This window comes from Oncorhynchus clarkii, chromosome 12 (assembly GCF_045791955.1).
Source record: "Oncorhynchus clarkii lewisi isolate Uvic-CL-2024 chromosome 12, UVic_Ocla_1.0, whole genome shotgun sequence".
In the NCBI taxonomy this organism is placed as follows: Eukaryota; Metazoa; Chordata; class Actinopteri; order Salmoniformes; family Salmonidae; genus Oncorhynchus; species Oncorhynchus clarkii.
Window position 1 is genome coordinate 16,129,006 of NC_092158.1, and position 21,902 is coordinate 16,150,907.

The window sequence follows — 21,902 nt, forward strand, 5'->3', positions numbered from 1 at the left end:
GCTGAAGTCATCAACACTGTGCTCTAACCCAACTCTGCTGATGTCATCAACACTGTGCTCTAACCCAACTCTGTGAAGTCATCAACACTGTGCTCTAACCCAACTCTGTGAAGTCATCAACACTGTGCTCTAACCCAACTCTGTGAAGTCATCAACACTATGCTCTAACCCAACTCTGTGAAGTTATCAACACTGTGCTCTAACCCAACTCGGTGAAGTCATCAACACTGTGCTCTACCCAACTCTGCTGAAGTCATCGACACTGTGCTCTAACCCAACTCTGCTGATGTCATCAACACTGTGCTCTAACCCAACTCTGCTGAAGTCATCAACACTGTGCTCTAACCTAACTCTGTGAAGTCATCAACACTCTGCTCTAACCCAACTCTGTGAAGTCATCAACACTGTGCTCTAACCCAACTCTGCTGATGTCATCAACACTGTGCTCTAACCCAACTCTGCTAATGTCATCAACACTGTGCTCTATCCCAACTCTGCTGATGTCATCAACACTGTGATCTAACCCAACTCTGCTGAAGTCATCAACACTGTGCTCTAACCCAACTCTGTGAAGTCATCAACACTGTGCTCTAACCCAACTCTGCTGATGTCATCAACACTATGCTCTAACCCAACTCTGTGAAGTCATCAACACTGTGCTCTAACCCAACTCTGCTGAAGTCATCAACACTGTGCTCTAACCCAACTCTGCTGAAGTCATCAACACTGTGCTCTAACCCAACTCTGCTGAAGTCATCAACACTGTGCTCTAACCCAACTCTGTGAAGTCATCAACACTGTGCTCTAACCCAACTCTGTGAAGTCATCAACACTGTGCTCTAACCCAACTCTGCTGAAGTCAATGACACTGGCCACTTGCTGCAAGTGCTTATTTCTCCTTAGGCAGAGATTGAGATCCTCTGTATTACAAATGGGAGCACTGAGAGTTGCCACATTTTCAGAATGTGATATTAAAACGACAAGCAAAACTAGTGTCAGAAACATTATTAAAGAACTTTCAACATGAATTATTAGTTGTTTGAAAATCAAATTTTTAAACCACTGTACTGCAGACTTCACCCCAGTCAGATAGCTCAGTCTCTCGCTCTCGTTCTCCCCCCCTCTCTCGGTCTCTTTATCTATCTCTCTCTCTCTCTCTCTCTCTCTGTCTGTAAGGTTGCAGATAAACTTTCACTTACAGTCTGGCTGTGAGGTCTCATGTTTGTTGCTTCAGATCCAAATACTCACATCTGAGATGTTTTTGGAGCTGAACAGTCTCCTTATCTGTCCTACTGTGCCATGTAATTCACATTACAATACTGTAATTGCTACTAAAGCATCTCAATTATCAATTTCACTTCTTAGCACATACGTATTCCCCAGATAATACAATGGTAATGTCACAGTTGTTATCATGTATTTAGCTTTACCATCTTGCCTGGTGATTAGAGTAGTCGTTATCATCTTCATAATGTAGCCTATATCCATTAAAACTCCATTATGTTGTGTTTTCCTCTGGTCTAGTTTTATATTTGACTTTAGTCTCCTTGGTGACCAGGCAGGACTCAGCATTTAGGACACGGCACGATTGTGTGTGTGTGTGTGTGTGTGTGTGTGTGTGTGTGTGTGTGTGTTTTGGAACATTTGAAATCTCAGCGAGCCAAGGTCACTCCTTATCAGGGGTTGGAACCAAAATGATATTCCAATCGTTTCGTTCTGAACCAAACCATTTTCCCCGTTCTGTTTCACTGTTCTGACCAGCAAAAGAAAGTTCTGAAAAAAGTAACAGTTAATATAACTTTCCATTCTGTTATTTTTTAAACCTCTGAATGATTATTATTATTATTTTGAACATTTAGCTCAACATTAAATTACTTACCAATCAGTGCGGCTAGACCAGCTTGGTATGGAGTGGGCAAGCTATAGTTGTTTATATCCATTGGACAGACAAGTGTAGTGCACAGAAAGTTTGGAGGAGGATGCTTGCCTTGAAGCGCTGGGCATCTTGTTTTTTATGCATTATCTGAATTAGGCCCACAGAATTATACCTACGGAGGTTATACCCACAATTGGAGTGGGTCCAGGGTGTCTGGGATGATGGTGTTAATGTGAGCCATGACCAGCCTTTCAAAGCAGATGGTAATTTTGGCAGGTTACCTTGGTTTTCTTGGGCGTTCAGGATAATGATAAGGGAAAGATAAACTGAGAGATCAGATAATAGCTATTCAAATCCAGCCCGGGTGCATATTGAAGACAACCAAAGAGTAGCATAGTAATTTATATACAAACAAACTCAAGCGACTGTTACAAAGGGAGACACCGTCTAGCCTAAAGAATAACGGAACCTTGGACCCAAACATACAAAACACACAAAGCTGTTGTCTAAACGTGTTTTGGTAATATCTTTAACAGTCTCACAAAAACATGCCGAACCTAGAAACCAGTATTATCTGTGGCCAACTCATACCACGGCAACAAAGGCTTGTGTTTACAGCAGGGTAGCCATGGCAATGGAGAGGGGTCTGCTCTGGCATCTGACTGATGGAATGGCACAGGCATAGAATTAGGAATTTGATTATAATACGATCTCTATGGGCATCTGGAGGGTTTCCAATGGCAACTAGACAGGAATATGAACTAGGAAGGAGGAGGAGGAGGAGGAACTACTAACTGTGTGGCTTCAAGGCAGTTACAGGCAGTAGGCCACTGTTCCAGTCCCAGAGCTACAGCTAGACAGGAGACACCCTGCCAATGAAACATGTTTACATGGTTGAGTAAGTAGTATGTTGCTGTCCACCATGCTCCAGTCCCTGGAGTAGAGACAGAGACACACTGCCAGCTATAGGGGTGGAGAGGAGACTGCCTGCCAGCTATAGGGGTCGAGAGGAGACAGCCTGCCAGCTATAGGGGTTGAGAGGAGGCACCCTGCCAGCTATAGGGGTGGAGAGGAGACACCCTGCCAGCTATAGGGGTAAAGAGGAGACACCCTGCCAGCTATAGGGGTGGAGAGGAGACACCCTGCCAGCTATAGGGGTGGAGAGACACCCTGCTAGCTATAGGATTGGAGAGGAGACACCCTGCCAGCAATAGGGGTCGAGAGAAGACCGCCTGCCAGCTATAGGGGTGGAGAGGAGACACCCTGCCAGCTATAGGGGTCGAGAGGAGACACCCTTCTAGCTAAGCAATATGTTTTGCTTTAACAGACCCATATGCTCTCTCTCTCTCTCTCTCTTTAGCTACTGTCATGGAGTTCACAATACGCCAGGCCTATTATATAGATAATAGAATAAGTAAGAAACAGCCTATAATGATTTAATGCAACAAAATGTTAAATGCTGAGCGTTTTAAGTCCTTTCCAGCCTATTGTGAAGCAAATGTTTCACAATGTATTTCTTTGTAGGCTATAACCTTTATAATTGAAATAATATAGTTTAAATAATACATTTTCGTTCCTTCTTAGGCTCCCTGTCTGGCTCCTAACCTATTTAGAGTGTTTACATGCTGTTTAATATGACATGTAGCCTATTTGAAAGTATGTGCATTTCTTACATTCCCCTTTTCATGTATATTAAAATACTTTTCTTTCAAATCATACTGTTTGGTTTCAATAGTTCAAAACCTAATTTTAGGTCCAGGTAGTCAGAACAATAGATTCCCTCCCCATGGAGTTGATGTGCCTGGACTGAAAGGATTCAGTGGTGCTCATCTAACCCCCCCCCCATATGCACTGCCATAACTAGTAGCACTCATAACTGCAATATTCTCCGCTTTTCTGAAACATGGCTTACATACTTCTGTTAATCATATATCCTGATGCCTAGTCACCTTACCTCTATAGATATCTAACCCTACCACTCCAGTATCCCTGCACATTGTAAATATGATACTGGAACTGACCCTGTATAAAGCTTACTTACTTTCTCATTCTCTTCTTATTTCTATTTCTCTTGTGTTTTTGTTCTACTTGAAAAATATAATATAGTACTACTGATATTGATTACTGCATTGTTGGGAAAGAGCAAGAAAGGCATTTCACTGTACTAGTGCACGTGACTGTAACGGTTATCTTCCTGGGAAGGAGAGGAGGACCAAAATGCAGCGTGGTTAGTGTTCAACATCTTTAATATCGACGATAAACGAGAACACTACAAACTACAAAACAACAAAAGTGAAAACCGAAACAGTCCTATCTGGTGCAATGACACAAAGACAGAAGACAATCACCCACAAAATGACCAAAGAACATGGCTGCCTAAATATGGTTCCCAATCAGAGACAACGACAGACAGCTGCCTCTAATTGAGAATCAATCTAGGCAACCATAGACATACAAAACTACCTAGAAAGGAAACAGCCCCATAAATATACAAAACCCCTAGGCCAGACAAAACACATAAATCCCCCATATCACACCCTGACCTAACCAAAATAATAAAGAAAACAAAGATAACTAAGGCCAGGGCGTGACAGTACCCCCCCCCAAAGGTGCGTACTCCCGGCCGCACACCTAAATCCATAGGGGAGGGTCTGGGCGTCTGTCCACGGTGGCGGCACTGGCGCGGGACGTGGACCCCACTCCACCATAGTCTTTGTCCGCTTTAGTCTCTTTCTAGGAACTGCGACCCTCGCCGCCGACCTAGTATTGGCAACCCTACTAAAGGGCCCCACTCCACTAAACAAACTCCTCCGGACTGAGGGGCAGCTCCGGACTGAGGGGCAGCTATCGGAATATGATGTTTTACGATATATTGATTCTATGAAGAAGAAAAAACTTGTTTTCTCATGGCTCTTTTCCCTCTGCAAAAGACATGGTGAGCAATATGTTTAGAACAGAACGACCCACAGAAGCAAACAGGGTCAATGCCCTTCTCAAGGGCATGTCGAAAGATCTCCAACAAGGTCAAAAACCCGAACCAGCGACCTATCAGCCACCGGCCAAAGCTCCCAACCGCCAGCCCTCCAAGATCACCCTCCACAGTTCCCCGAGTGCTGACCCTCAACCATCCGAGACCCCCCCCCCCCCCCCCCCGAGAAAAAAAATATCCAAATAATTTCATTCCCCACCCCCAAGACACCCCCCCAGCCACTGCACCAACAACCAACAAAATGAACGAAAGAGAAAAAATAGAAAAACAAAGGAAAACAGAAAACAACAATGCAAAAAACAAAAGACATTGGCAAGATTATCAAATTTAGGCATAACATGCCAGCAACAAATGTTAACACTACACATCCAAGTATATCTGACCAAATTCTGAAAGACAAGCATTGTCATTTTAAATTCCGTGAAGTTAGTGTGGGAGAGGTGAAAAAAAACATTGTTGTCTATTTGGTTTGCACATTTTGGGGAATATTCAGAGGTGGAAACTTTACGTGGGAATTAACGGGAATATATGGGAATTAACGGGAATATATGGAAATTAACGGAAATATATGCAAATTAATAGATGTTTTTTTGCATTAGATATATTTACCATATCATATGGATACAGAAACATACATATTTGACCTTATCATAAGTAGACATAATTGTAAATTATTAAATCTTTCCAATAGAAATAACAAAAAACTATTTAGTTACGAATTGAACTTTAACTAAATGAGTTGACTCTTCACATGGGATGATTTCTCTGAACAACAAAAGAAAGGGAATATTGAATGATCCCCAATGATCCATCGCATCTCCCAAAAACATTTTTAACATACATCTATAAAATGATAGTCTAGAAACTAAAGCTTTGGTTGTCTTCCTCTCGGGCTTCCATGTCTTCTCTCTGGACCTCCTCAATGTCCACTTCTTGAACATCAGACTCTGAGGCCTCATCTTCACTGTCACTTTCCAACCTTGTTGAGGCTGGCTCATTGTCAGGCTCAAAAAGCCTCAAATTTGCCCTGATGCCCACATATTTTTCAACCCTTGTATTGGTCAGCCTGTTGTGTGCTTTGGTGTGTGTGTGTTCCCAAACAAGGACCAGTTGCGCACTGAGGCGGCTGATGTTGGTGGGATGTGGAGGATGATGGAGGCAACATGGGAAAGCCTCAGATCCACAAAGTCCCTTCCACCAGGTGGCTGATGAGATTTGTTGGCACGACTGCCATATTGCATCTCCATCCCAAAGCCCTTGCTTGGAAGTGTACTTTGCCATACTGCCAAAAACCTTGTCCTCATCCAGGCCAAGGTGGCGAGACACGGTAGTGATGACACCATAGGCCTTGTTGATCTCTGCACCAGACAGGATGCTCTTGCCAGCATACTTGGGGTCCAACATGTATGCTGCTGCGAGTATTGGCTTCAGGCAGAAGTCTTCGTGTTTTTTGATGTATTTCAGAACTGCAGTTTCCTCTGCTTGAAGCAACAGTGAAATGGGCAGGGCAGTACAGATTTCTTCTCTTACATCTGCAAGCAGAGTCTGAACATCAACCAGGATGGCATTGTCTCCCTCAATCCATGCAATGGCTACTGCTATAGGTTTCAGGAGTTTCAGGCTGCTTACCACTCTCTTCCAAAATACATCATCCAGGAGGATACTCTTGATGGGGCTGTCAATATCAGCCGACTGTGATATGGCCATTTCTTGGAGAGACTCCTTCCTATCCAGGAGACTGTCAAACATGATGACAACATCACCCCAACAGGTGTTGCTGGGCAGCTTCAATGTGGTGCTCTTATTCTTCTCACTTTGCTTGGTGAGGTAGATTACTGCTATAACTTGATGACCCTTCACATACCTAAACATTTCCTTGGCTCTCTTGTAGAGTGTATCCATTGTTTTCAGTGCCATGATGTCCTTGAGGAGTATATTCAATGCATGAGCAGCAAATACCTAGGTGTCTGGCTAGACTGTAAACTCTCCTTCCAGACTAACATTAAGCATCTCCAATCCAAAATTAAATCTAGAATCGGCTTCCTATTTTGCAACAAAGCATCCTTCACTCATGCTGCCAAACATACCCTCATAAAACTGACTATCCTAACGATCCTCGACTTTGGCGATGTCATTTACAAAATAGCCTCCAACACTCTACCCAATAAATTGGATGGGGTCTATCACAGTGCAATCCGTTTTGTCAACAAAGCCCCATATACCACCCACTACTGCGACCTGTATGTTCTCGTTGGCTGGCCCTCCCTTCATACTCGTCGCCAAACCCACTGGCTCCAGGTCATCTGCAAGTCTTTGCTAGGTAAAACCCCGCCTTATCTTAGTTCACTGGTCATCATAGCAGCACCCACCCATAGCACGCGCTCCAGCAGATATATTTCACTGGTCACACCCAAAGCCAATTCCTCCTTTGGCCACCTTTCCTTCCAGTTCTCTGCTGCCAATGACTGGAACGAACTGCAAAAACCGCTGAAGCTGGAGACTCATATCTCCCTCACTAACTTCAAGCACCAGCTGTCAGAGCAGCTCACAGATCATTGCACCTGTAAATAGGCCATCCAACTACCTCATCCCCATACTGTATTTATTTATTTATTTAGCTGTTTTGCACCCCAATATCTCTACTTGCACATTCATCTTCTGCTCATCTATCACTCGTATTTAATTGCTATATTGTAATTACCTCACCACTATGGCCTATTGTATTGCCTTACCTCCCTTATCTTACCTCATTTGCACACACTGTATATATATATACTTGTTTTTTTTCTGTATTATTGACTGTATGTTTGTTTATTCCATGTGTAACTCTGTGTTGTTGTATGTGACGAACTGCTTTGCTTTATCTTGCTTTATCTTGGCCAGTTGTAAATGAGAACTTGTTCTCAACTAGCTTATCTGGTTAAATAAAGGTGAAATAAATAAAATCTCAAATAAAATAGAATTTAAAAAGTATTGTCATCTATTATTCATCCTAATCAGACAGGTTTTTTACATGGATGATACATAGGAAATAATATAAGACAAGTACTGGAAACATTAGAATACTATGAAATATTGTGGACACCAGGCCTGGTTTTCATAGCTGATTCTGAAAAGGCTTTTGATAAAGTATGACTGGAGTTTATATATAAATGCCTAGAATATTTCAATTTTGGGGAATCTCTTATAAAATGGGTTAATGTTATGCATAGTAACCCTAGGTTTAAAATAGTAAATAATGGCTACATCTCCGAAAGTTTTAAACTATCTAGAGGAGTCAAAACAAGGTTGTCCACTATCGGCATATCTATTTAATATTGCCATCGAAATGTTAACTGTTGAAATTAGATCCAATAATAATATTAAGGGATTAGATATCCGTGGCTTAAAAACTAAGGTGTCATTGTACATTGATGATTCATGTTTTCTTTTAAAACCACAATTTGAATCTCTCCACGACTTCATAGAGGGTCTAGATACTTTTGCTGTCCTCTCTGGATTGAAGTGTACTATATTACATATTGGATCACAAAAAAAAGCTAATTTGACATTACCGTGTAGTTTACCAATTAAATGGCCTGACGGAGATGTGGACATACTCGGTATACAAATCCCAAAAGAAAGAAATGATCTCACTCCAATACATTTTTATATAAAGTTAGCAAAAATAGATAAGATCTTACCTGTCTATTTGTGGAAAAATCACCCTGATTAACTATTTAGTCTTATCACAGTTTAGCTATTTGCTTATGGTTTTGCCTACACCTAGTGACCTGCTTTTTAAATTATATGAACAAAAAATATTCCATTTTATTTGGAATGGCAAGCAAGACAAAATTGAAAGGGCCTATTTATATAACAAATATTAATTCGGAGGGCAGAAATGATTAAATATTAAAGCTTTAGACCTCTCACTAAAGGCATCAGTCATACAAAAGTTATACTTAAATCCAAACTGGTTCTCTAGGAAATTGGTAGGAACATCTCATCCCATGTTCAAGAATGGTCTTTTTCCGTTTATTCAGATTACAACTGCTCACTTTCGGTTGTTTGAAAAGGAAATAATCTCCAAAATATCGTTATTTTTTAAACAAGCTTTAGAATGTTGGTTGCAATTTCAGTTTAATCCACCTGAAATGACAGAACAAATAATACAACCAATATTATGGTTATACTCAAATACTGTATACTAAATTTAAAAAAAAGGTGTAATTTTAGTGAATGATATCATAAATAGGACTGGTGGAGTTGTCACACATGCAGCTAACACAGACATATGGAAATGTCTGCTCTACCCAAAATTACAACCAACTAATTGCAGCATTACCACAAAAATGGAAGGTAAGTAGAAGGTGAAAAAAGTTTTTTAAATTTGTATGTCAGCCCTGCATTAAAGAACATAAATGGTTAAAGAAAAGTGTGATAAATAAAAACATACACCAATTTAATTTGAGGACCAAAAAACTGACAGCTGTGCCATATAAATTGCAAAATAGTTGGGAAGAGATTTTCGATGTACCTATTCCATGGCACATGGTTTATGAATTAATACGCAAAACAACGCCGGATTCAAAACTTCACATTTTTCTATTTAAATTACTATACAAAATTCTTGCAACCAATAGAATGTTATATAGATTTTGTTGCCTTGAGGAGGCAGGGTCATTAGATCATTTATTTTGGTATTGTCCATATGTAGCTCATTTTTGGTCACAGGTCCTGGAATGGCTGAAGAATTGCAACATTTGCATAGAACTAACGCTGCAGATAGCAATACTGGGTGATTCGAAAAGCCATAGTCAATCAATCAATAATATAATAATTATTTTAGCAAAATGTACAATCTGTGGAAGCTATGAGAATAGAAACGTTCAGTGAAGCATCACAGCACAGTTGAAAAATATATGACATATATAAATCCAAAATGAATGGTTTTAAGAGATAGATGGGAGGGGTTGAATGGAGCTGAAGGGTGGGACTAATAACAAGATAACCAATGTAAAGCATACGGGATCTGTAAAATGTATATAGGTTCAGAAATTTTGTGAAATAGCACAGTTACAAATAGAAACCAAACTGGATGGACATCAGAAATAGAGGAAGGACTAAAAACAAACAAAATCTAAATATTGTAAAATAGATTGTGTCTGTAAGATGTGTATAAGATGTATAAACTGAAGGTAGAAGCCTAAGTGTTATTGTTTATTAGTTTACTCCAATTGGGGGAAGGGTGGTAGGGTTTCCGTGGAATAATAAAAGTATATTAAAAATATATTGTATTGTGTTCATTCATTGTTTGTTTCATTCAACAAGCATGGGAAACAGTGTTTAAACCCTTTACAATGAAGATCTGTGAAGTTATTTGGATTTTTATGAATTATCTTTGAAAGACAGGGTTCTGAAAATTCAACGTTTCAAAGAGTTTATATACAGTGCCTTGCGAAAGTATTCGGCCCCCTTGAACTTTGCAACCTTTTGCCACATTTCAGGCTTCAAACCTAAAGATATAAATCTGTATTTTTTTGTGAAGAATCAACAACAAGTGGGACACAATCATGAAGATGGAACAACATTTATTGGATATTTCAAACTTTTTTAACAAATCAAAAACTGAAAAATTGGGCGTGCAAAATTATTCAGCCCCCTTAAGTTAATACTTTGTAGCGCCACCTTTTGCTGCGATTACAGCTGTAAGTCGCTTGGGGTATGTCTCTATCAGTTTTGCACATCGAGAGACTGAATTTTTTTCCCATTCCTCCTTGCAAAACAGCTCGAGCTCAGTGAGGTTGGATGGAGAGCATTTGTGAACAGCAGTTTTCAGTTCTTTCCACAGATTCTCGATTGGATTCAGGTCTGGACTTTGACTTGGCCATTCTAACACCTGGATATGTTTATTTTTGAACCATTCCATTGTAGATTTTGCTTTATGTTTTGGATCATTGTCTTGTTGGAAGACAAATCTCCGTCCCAGTCTCAGGTCTTTTGCAGACTCCATCAGGTTTTCTTCCAGAATGGTCCTGTATTTGGCTCCATCCATCTTCCCATCAATTTTAACCATCTTCCCTGTCCCTGCTGAAGAAAAGCAGGCCCAAACCATGATGCTGCCACCACCATGTTTGACAGTGGGGATGGTGTGTTCAGCTGTGTTGCTTTTACGCCAAACATAACGTTTTGCATTGTTGCCAAAAAGTTCAATTTTGGTTTCATCTGACCAGAGCACCTTCTTCCACATGTTTGGTGTGTCTCCCAGGTGGCTTGTGGCAAACTTTAAACGACACTTTTTATGGATATCTTTAAGAAATGGCTTTCTTCTTGCCACTCTTCCATAAAGGCTAGATTTGTGCAATATACGACTGATTGTTGTCCTATGGACAGAGTCTCCCACCTCAGCTGTAGATCTCTGCAGTTCATCCAGAGTGATCATGGGCCTCTTGGCTGCATCTCTGATCAGTCTTCTCCTTGTATGAGCTGAAATTTTAGAGGGACGGCCAGGTCTTGGTAGATTTGCAGTGGTCTGATACTCCTTCCATTTCAATATTATCGCTTGCACAGTGCTCCTTGGGATGTTTAAAGCTTGGGAAATCTTTTTGTATCCAAATCCGGCTTTAAACTTCTTCACAACAGTATCTCGGACCTGCCTGGTGTGTTCCTTGTTCTTCATGATGCTCTCTGCGCTTTTGACGGACCTCTGAGACTATCACAGTGCAGGTGCATTTATACGGAGACTTGATTACACACAGGTGGATTGTATTTATCATCATTAGTCATTTAGGTCAACATTGGATCATTCAGAGATCCTCACTGAACTTCTAGAGAGAGTTTGCTGCACTGAAAGTAAAGGGGCTGAATAATTTTGCACGCCCAATTTTACAGTTTTTGATTTGTTAAAAAAGTTTGAAATATCCAATAAATGTCGTTCCACTTCATGATTGTGTCCCACTTGTTGTTGATTCTTCACAAAAAAAATACAGTTTTATATCTTTATGTTTGAAGCCTGAAATGTGGCAAAAGGTCGCAAAGTTCAAGGGGGCCGAATACTTTCGCAAGGCTCTGTAGGTATGTGTATGTGTATATGTATGCATATGTGTATATGTATGTGTATGTATGTGGATATATATATTTACCAAAAAAAGATATGGGTGATTGGAAATGATGCAGACAATTACATTGATGGAACAATCTTTCCGCAATATTAAGCTGATCCACTCCTAAAAGATATTAAAAAAATAAATTAAAACACTATACATGTCAGCGACTGAAATGACTGCAACACTTAATAACAAAGAGCTGCATTTAGTTTCAGAGTGGGTGGCAAGGAATAAGTTATTCCTTAATATTTCTCAAACTAAAAGCATTGTATTTGGTACAAATCATTCACTAAACCCTAAACCTCAACTAAATCTTGTAATAAATCATGTGGAATTTGAGCAAGTTGAGGTGACTAAACTGCTTGGAGTTACCCTGGATTGTAAACTATCATGGTGAAAACATATTGATACAACAGTAGCTAAGATGGGGAGTAGTATGTCTATGATAAGGCGCTGCTCTACCTTTTTGACAGCACTGTCAACAAGGCAGGTCCTACAGGCCCTAGTTTTGTCGCACCTGGACTACTGTTCAGTTGTGTGTTCAGGTGTCACAAAAACGACTTGGGAAAATTGCAATTGGTTCAGAACAGGGCAGCACGGCAGCACGTCCTTGGATGTACACAGCGAACTAATATTGTCACGCCTTGATCTGTTTCACCTGTCCTTGTGCTTGTCTCCACCCCCTCCAGGTGTCGCTCATCTTCCCCACTTATCCTCTGGGTATCTACAGTATACCCGTATTTTCTGTCTGTCTGTGCCAGTTCGTCTTGTTTGTTCAAGCCTACCAGAGGTTTGTGTCTCAGCTCCTGTTTTTTCATTTTTCCAGTTTCTCTTTTCTCGCCCTCCTGGTTTTGACCCTTGCCTGTCCTGACTCCGAGCCCGCCTGCCTGACCACTCTGCCTGCCCCTGACCCTGAGCCTGCCTGCTGTCCTGTACCTTTGCCCCACTACTCTGGATTACCGACCCCTGCCTGCCTTGACCTGTCGTTTGCCTGCCCCTGTTGTTACAATAAACATTGTTACTTCACACGGTCTGCACTTGGGGCTTACTTTGATCCCTGATAAATATTAATAATATGCATGTCTATTTCTCCTGGCTCAAAGTGGAGGAGAGTTTGACTTCATCACTGCTTGTATTTATGAGAGGTTGAATGCACCGAGTTGTCTGTTTGAACTACTGGCGCTCAGCTCGGACACCCACCCATACCTTACAAGACATGCCACAAGAGGTCTCTTCAAGGTCCCCAAGTCCAGAAAAGACTATGGAAGGCACATAGTACTAAATAGAGCCATGACTACATGGAACTCTATTCTACATCATGTAACTCATGCAAGCAGTGAAATTACATTTAAATACAGATAAAAAAAACACCTTATGGAACAGCGGGGACTGTGAAGCAACACAAACATAGGCGCATATACACACACACACATACGACAGCATACGCACTATTACACACGTACAAATGGATTTTGTACTGTAAATATGTGGTAGTGGTGGAGTAGGGGCCTGAGGGCACACAGTCTGAATGTATTGTAATGTATTTAAAATTGTATAAACTGCCTTAATTTTGCTGGACCCCAGGAAGAGTAGCTGTTGCCTTGGCAGCAGCTAATGGGATCCATAATAAATACAAATAGAAATATACAAAGATAACCCTGAGACAAAGATTCCATCCAAAACAAAACTAGTCTACTCTCTTAGAAAAAAAGGTGCTATCTGGAACCCAAAAGGGTTCTTCGGCTGTCCCCATAGGATAATCCTTTGGTTCCAAGTAGAACCGTTTTAGGCTCCATGTAGAACCCTTTCCACAGAGGGTTGTACATGGAACCCAAAATGGTTCAACCTGGAACCATAAAGGGTTTTCCTATGGGGACAGCTGGACGACCCTTTTGGAACCCTTTTTTCTAAGATTGTTATTTTAGCAATCCCACCCTGACTACCAGAGCTACCTTATCAGTAGAGGAGGAATGCAGGCAGGGAGACTGTATGGCAGGGGAGGGATGGAGGCTACGGAGGATTTATGGGAGGGTTGGAAGGGAGGGGATGGAGGGGAGTATGAATGAGAGCGTTGGTAGGGAGGGAGGGAGGGATGGACGCAGGGAGCAGCTAATGGGATCCATAATAAATACAAATAGAAATATACAAAGATAACCCTGAGACAAAGATTCCATCCAAAACAAAACTAGTCTACTCTCTTAGAAAAAAAGGTGCTATCTGGAACCCAAAAGGGTTCTTCGGCTGTCCCCATAGGATAATCCTTTGGTTCCAAGTAGAACCGTTTTAGGCTCCATGTAGAACCCTTTCCACAGAGGGTTGTACATGGAACCCAAAATGGTTCAACCTGGAACCATAAAGGGTTTTCCTATGGGGACAGCTGGACGACCCTTTTGGAACCCTTTTTTCTAAGATTGTTATTTTAGCAATCCCACCCTGACTACCAGAGCTACCTTATCAGTAGAGGAGGAATGCAGGCAGGGAGACTGTATGGCAGGGGAGGGATGGAGGCTACGGAGGATTTATGGGAGGGTTGGAAGGGAGGGGATGGAGGGGAGTATGAATGAGAGCGTTGGTAGGGAGGGAGGGAGGGATGGACGCAGGGTTGGTAGGAAAGGGCCCCTATGGGAAACATGACAGTGCTAGCTGCTGCCTGGCCCTGGATTCTCTGCAGACCCTGGGGGTGTTGGTCCGGTTGGCCCTGGATGATGTCATAGTATAGTCAGTCACACCTCAGTTCTTTCCTGCCGGGGGTCATGGTTTTCAGTTACTGTTAGTTACTGTAGTCAGGAGGAGCTCTGCAATAATGTCTGTTCCTCTTCTCTGGGAGGCACTGTGACCGGTAACATAGTAGCATGGATTCCCTGCCTGGTTGAAGTGCTGAGACCCACTGACACCAGCCGTACATATTGTACTGAGACCACGTACATAGCATGTAGTGTACATACATTCACTGAGACCATGTACTAAGACGTTCCTACTGGAAATATATGTTGTAAGTTGTAACAGCCACTCACTAATTTCCTTATTTCCAGTCATTGGTCTTAAAACAGAAAATGTGATTCTGTGTGATTCTGGAGTTGGACTCCTTATATGGGCTGACAGCTGGGGGCTGCCTAGTCTAGCCCAACACAGAAAATCAGAGTTGCATGTTTCAATGTGATTCCCAAACTGGTCAGAGAGGTTACAAGTCAAAAAGCAGGAAGTAAAATGTCAAACGAGGATAAAACATTGCAGTAAGAATGGATGATAAATGTGTAGCTCACTCAGTGGGTTGTCCACTTTGGGTACACATGGACAGAGAAAGCAGCAGCAATCTAAATTATTTGACTGACCAGTCCGAAAAGGAGTTGGATGCATTTTTCTTCAAAGCTACTTAAGCAATAGTAGGGTTGCAAAAGGGAGGGTTTTGTACTGGAATCTTTCAAAGTTGACCAGTAAACTACCAGAATTTTGGTAACTTTCAAGGATTTTATGTAATCTATCACTAGACATCTAGTGGTCCTTTTGGGTAATTCCGATTATCACAGGTGTCTATAATTATGTCTGACACTCTGTGTGGCCTTATCACATGTAAAATATATCAAATAATCAAATAATATGATAACCCAAAAAATGATGTCAAAGCTGTGAAACATTCTCCAAATATAAACTATCAACTTAGTCAATACCATTGGTGTTTTATTTTTTATTTAACCTTTATTTAACAACAAATTCTTATTTACAATGACTTCCTACCCTGGGCCAAACCCTAACGACGCTGTGCACCTCCCTATGGGTCTCCCAATCACGGCCAGTTGTGATACAGCCTGGAATTGAACCAGGGTCTGTAGTGACACCTCTAGCACTGAGATGCAGTGAGGGCTGATATGAGGGCTTTAGCATGAAATACCCTTTATCTTTTTTTTTTATCAACCTTTATTTTACCATGTCAGTATGTCTTTGTTGTCAATGTTTTGGCACCAAGCTGGTGTTAGTTGTGAAAAAAGTCAATAGTTTGAAGAGTTGCAGAGTTCATTTAAAATAATGAAATTGTTGCTTAGATGTTTTTTTCATTAATTAAGCTATTTTCTCTTGAACCATTATGGTCTATCCACTGGAAACTCATGGACAATATGGACACAGATGTTTAAAAATATATATGATATAGAAATATTTTTTTAAACGTATTATTCAATTATAAATTATCAAATTTACCATAGATTGCCATAGATTACCTGTTAATTACCAAAACTACAGAAGATTACGGTAACATTTGTAAGTTAACGGTAGCTTTGCAACCCTACGCAATGGTAACTGAATGCAAAAACTATGTTAACATGTGTTATGGTAAATCTGTGAATGAGCACAAGCACTAAAAATGTGTGGCTGTGATCATGCCACGATCCTGCATGCTCTATAAGCAACATGGGGTGCATTAGAGATACTGTTCTCACACAGACACTCTCATCCAAAGTAATCAGACTCAGTATGTTGTATTATTATAAGTGTAGGTTTGAAATGTTGCTACTCTGCTGTTCCTGCTGCTTCCTAATTCACCGTAGCAGAGTTGTGCTGGGAGAAGGTTGTCAAAAGCAGTCATAATCACAGAACTCATGTCATGTCGAATCACAGCACTCGTATTCATAATGTCTCATGATAAATGTGATGCGGAGAGACAAGTGAAATCGATATGTGGCGTCTTTGAAATGAAAACAAGGAATGAAGGAATGGGGGATGAGGGATGGAAGGAAGGAAGGAATGAGTGAAGGTGTCACGTCTGCTCCCGCTCTTCCCTCCCCTGGCGCTTGAGGGCGCCAGGCTGCCCTGCATCACGCACTCCTGTTATCAATTACGCACACCTGCCTTCCCTCGTCACGCGCATCATTGATATTGGACTCACCTGGACTCACTCACTCATCTGTTTATTTCCTCCCCTACATTTGTCAGTTCCCCAGCTCTGTTCCCTGCTGCTGCATTCATTGTATTTTGTTTGTGTTACCTGTTTGCCTACGCTGTTCCTGTCTCGTTCCATGTCCGTTATTTATGAAATGTTTTACTCCCCGTACCTGCTTCGTCTCTCCAGCGTCATTCCATGTGACAGAATGCATCGGCCAACACACGATGCATCGGGGAGAACTGGCGTTCCGGTTGGTATGTAGACATCAGCTCTGGGTCACCATCGATGGAACCAGGGGTGCCTAGCCAGCTCGTTGGGCTTCCACTCCCTAGCTGGCTCAAGAGGTTTCCTTGCCCCGGTTGGCTCGGATGGCGCCCATCCCACGTCGGGCCTCAGCCGGATCATAAGTGCTTGTTCGCCCAGCCGGTTCAGGAGTTTTTTGGGTTGTTTTTTGTTTTGTTGGTGAAGTCGGGGTGGATTCCGCCACCGATGGAACAGGGGGTTTTCACGCCAGCGTCATTCCATGTGACATAAGGAGGGATGGAAGGAAGGAGGACACGATGAGACAATGTTGTATTCATGCTTTGAGAATAATTAACAGAACTGTACTACAGTCACTCAGCTCAGTCTTGGCAGAACTGTGAATACCAGGAAAGAGACAGTAGGCCTTCACAGGTGGTAATTAACTACTCAGGAGTTTATATGATGTTGGAGTTTATAGGATGTTGGAGTTTCAATTTCACTGCTTGTTTATGATGTTGTTAAAGGTTTGTCAGAATGTCAGGATATGAGGTTGTCAAGATTTCAGGATGTCAAGATGTGAGGAAGTCAGGATTTCAGGATGTGAGGTTGTCAGGATGTCAAGATGTCAGGATGTGAGGATGTCAGGATGTGAGGAAGTCAGGATTTCAGGATGTGAGGTTGTCAGGATGTGAGGATGTCAAGATGTGAGGTTGTCAGGATGTCAAGATGGGAAGTTGTCAAGATGTGAGGATGTCAAGATGTGAGTATGTCAGGATGTGAGTATGTCAAGATGTGAGGTTGTCAGGACGTCAAGATGTGAGGTTGTCAAGATGTGAGTATGTCAGGTTGTCAGGATGTGAGGATGTCAAGATGTGAGGTTGTCAGGACGTCAAGATGTGAGGTTGTCAGGACATGAGGATGTCAAGATGGGAAGTTGTCAGGATGTGAGGATGTCAGGACGTGAGGTTGTCAGGATGTGACGATGTCAGGATGTCAGGACGTGAGGTTGTCAGGATGTGACGATGTCAGGATGTGAGGTTGTCAGGATGTGACGATGTCAGGATGTCAGGACGTGAGGATGTCAGGATGTGACGATGTCAGGATGTCAGGACGTGAGGATGTCAGGACGTGAGGATGTCAGGACGTGAGGATGTCAGGACGTGAGGATGTTGGGATGTCAGGATGTCAGGACGTGACGATGTCAGGATGTGAGGTTGTCAGGATGTCAGGACGTGAGGATGTCAGGATGTCAGGATGTCAGGACGTGAGGTTGTCAGGATGTGACGATGTCAGGATGTCAGGACGTGAGGATGTCAGGATGTCAGGACGTGAGGATGCCAGGACGTGAGGAGGTTGGGATGTCAGGACGTGAGGATGTTGGGATGTCAGGACGTGAGGATGTCAGGACGTGAGGATGTCAGGACGTGAGGATGTCAGGATGTGAGGATGTCAGGATGTCAGGACGTGAGGATGTTGGGATGTCAGGATGTGGGGATGTAAGGATGTCAGGCTGTATCAGAGGGAGGAAGTGTAGAGGATGTCCCCACAGGGAGTCAGAGAGAAGGAAGCACAGAGACACTGTGAAACAGCTGTCTTTCTGTCTAGCAGGTGACAGGCATATGCATCATGTGGTTTAATCAGAGATGAGACAACAGCAGATGGAGCGAAGGAGAGCGAGGGAGATAGAGAGTAACTTAAGAGAAAGGGGAGAGAGGGAGAGAGAGAGAAGAAGAGAGAGCCTGTCTCCTGTGTCAGACACAGGCAGCCCACTTGTGATTCCCTTGGAGTACACCTGCAGATTGGAGTAGATCATGAAAACATGCAGATGAGCCCTGAATCACACAGGAGGAAGTAATTAACTATTAACATGAGGAAGTGCACTACTTTAGGTGCCATAGGAATGAACTTGGACCCACTCATCCTATGTGGTTCTTTGGTCTTCTTGGACTTGATATCCTTGGTCTTCTTGAATTCTTAAGGAGTGTAAGTTGTCATGAGACAACATATGTATTCACTAGGTGTCCCACACTGCTGCTTATTGTTCTACTGCTGAAAGATGGCATAGTCTGCTCTAAGATGTTACATTTGGTCTCTAGCCAGCTGAGTGTGGTCTGTTTGTCTGTGTTCACATGCTTTGATGGCATAAATCATACTGACTGTTTGTCAGTGTACACCTTGTGATTCATCAAACATGTGCTTTGTGGTTAAGAGGAGCAGTCGGAGAGAAACACACACACACACACATACACATACACACACACACACACACACACACACACACACACACACACACGCACACACACACACACACACACACACACACACACACACACACACACACACACACACACACACACACACACACACAGACAGACAGTTTCCTCCTCTCTGTGTCAAGAGCAAACAGAGATAATTAGGTAAAGAGAGAGATGTCCTCCAGCCAAGACGGATGCTGGTGTCCTGTTAAAGAACACAAACCCAATGCAGATGCACTGCTGGTCTGTCAATGATCCACCTGATACGATCTCTGCATCATACACCAGGGAAATGAGCGTGTATCCATTTGTGCGTTGACTTTCATATGGAAAGGAAAGAGAGGAGGGTAGAAATCCCTGGGTTGTTTTGGAAAGTGAGTGTGGTCGGTGTTTGTGTTTCAGCCTCACCATGAGATGATGTTAGCTGTGAGTAAAGCCCCATCTTTCATTACAGGCATCGATGTAGCCAATCAGATAGTACTCAGAATAAATCTAAAGAAACATTTTAAATGTAGGTGAGAGAGAGGAAGGTTTGGTTGGGTTGTGGTCCGCGCTGAGGCAAATGTGGATTGGTTGGTGTGATCCATAATTGGTTTTCCATCGGAATAAATACTTATATCGTCAGTGGATACATTTGGATTGATGCTGTATCTACAAGAGAAGGCTGAAGTGCTGACAGATAAGATACGGTCAATGATGTTTCTTCACCCCACAAAGGAGAAATAGATGTGATTATCTTGCAACAGTGGTATAGGTGTTCTGGAAATACTCCTGGAACCAGAGGTTGTCTGGTTCATACTAAAATAAAGTCCTAATATTGTTTCTTTTAGCAGATTGCTTTTGTAAGCCTCAGAAATGGTAATGAGAGGCACCATGAGGCGTGTGAATTGCAGCGGAAGGCAGTTTTCACTGCTTAGCAAAGTAATCATTTATATCTAATTGATATTTCCCTGAAGACATAGGTCTACTCTCTTACAGAGTCTCTTTATGCCATTTCTGAATCCAGACACCGAGAGCTGGCTGAAAGAGAGACTGTCTCTCCTCAGAATAAAATAAGAACTATACTGTATATGCCATATATTGTTGAAGCTATTTATTCTTCAAAACATGACTGTCAGTACAGAAGCCCACCATGGTATTTCAGAACACTTTGCCTGTTGCCTCAGAATGCATTAATAGCTATAATGTGAAATCCAGCCAGTTTATATTCCATAAGTAAAAACACTGACATCAACTTGATGTCTTTGCCTGGGAACACGTTTGCCTGTGACTCAGACACTGAGTTCCAAAACACTTTGTGTTCCACAGAAGTCTACTAAGGGTTCGGTGGTGCTGGACTTTGTGTTGGACCATGTGAAGCTGGCAGAGACAGACTTCTTCGGGCTGCGCTACTGTGACCGCAGCCACCAGACCGTGAGTCACCAGTGATTTCTATAAACATATTTATACAAATTATAAGTGAATGTGTATATGAATGTGTGTCCATGTGAGTGACAGTATCTCAGCACACCACTGATAATCTCACAATAGACCAGGGAAGGCTTTATGCATTATGACATGCTTATGACATTATATTATGAATGGCGCACCGGAGAGATTATTTCCTTCCTTCATATACACTAATCAAAGTGTCTGGTAAGATTAGAAAGGTTATTTCGCCTCAAGTCAGATGTCTGGCTTAGATATCTGAAGATGGTAGCTTCAGCTTGCCCCAGTCAAAGTGAAAATAGTAAGCATTATTATCCTGTAAAGACAACAACAGCTCTGTGAATATTGGCCGGGGGTCATTCTCTGTCCTGTCATTCCTACAGAAGGTGCCATCACAGAGCGTCCCACGCAGGCCCAGCCCATGATAGGGTAGAGTAGGACTAGGGAGGAATAGTAATAACCCATGCAGGGCCCCAGGGCTACACACACTCAGAGTTAGTCAGAGTACAGAACCATAAAAGAACACAATGATAACTGTCCCAAATGGCACCCTATTCCCTATGTAGTGTACTACATAGGGAATAGTGCTCTGGTCAAAAATAGTGCACTATTAAGGGAATAGTGTGCCATTTAGGACATATACATACTCTCCCAACATCCCCATCTTTCTCTCACATGGATGGGCGGTATCCTGTGCAATGCCTTCAGGGGGCTGTCGGCCAAGCCCTGATTTATCGTCAGACCTGCATAGGATGAAAGAAAAATAGTGAAAGGAGACTGAAAATGTTGGAACGCCAGCATCACTGTCTGTTTGACTTGTTGGATATAGCCTATGCCCTAACATGTACTATGCACTATTATAAACTGGGTGGTTCGATCCCTGAATGCTGATTGGCTGACAGCTGTGGTATATCAGACCGTATACCACGGGTATGACAAAACATGTATTTACTGCTCTAATTACCTTGGTAACCAGTTTATAATAGCAATAAGGCACCTCACGGCTAAGGACTGTAACCAGACACTCCGCGTTGTGTCATGCTTAAGAACAGTCCTTAGCCGTGGTATATTGGCCACATACCAGACCCCCTCGGGCCCTATTGCTTAATTATCACACAACCTGAACAAGAGAGGGTTCTTACACGGA

At 42.2% G+C, this 21,902-nt stretch overlaps 1 protein-coding gene across 1 annotated transcript in view; it reads left to right on the forward strand.

Moving 5' to 3' along the window:
- The window catches only part of LOC139422777 (band 4.1-like protein 4), a 92,023-nt gene that overhangs the window by 11,144 nt on the left and 58,977 nt on the right, over positions 1 to 21,902 (forward strand). Inside the window, exon 3 of the mRNA XM_071174114.1 lies at positions 20,636 to 20,740. Coding sequence (XP_071030215.1) covers positions 20,636 to 20,740 — 105 coding nt within the window. The remainder of the gene's footprint in view (positions 1 to 20,635; positions 20,741 to 21,902) is intronic.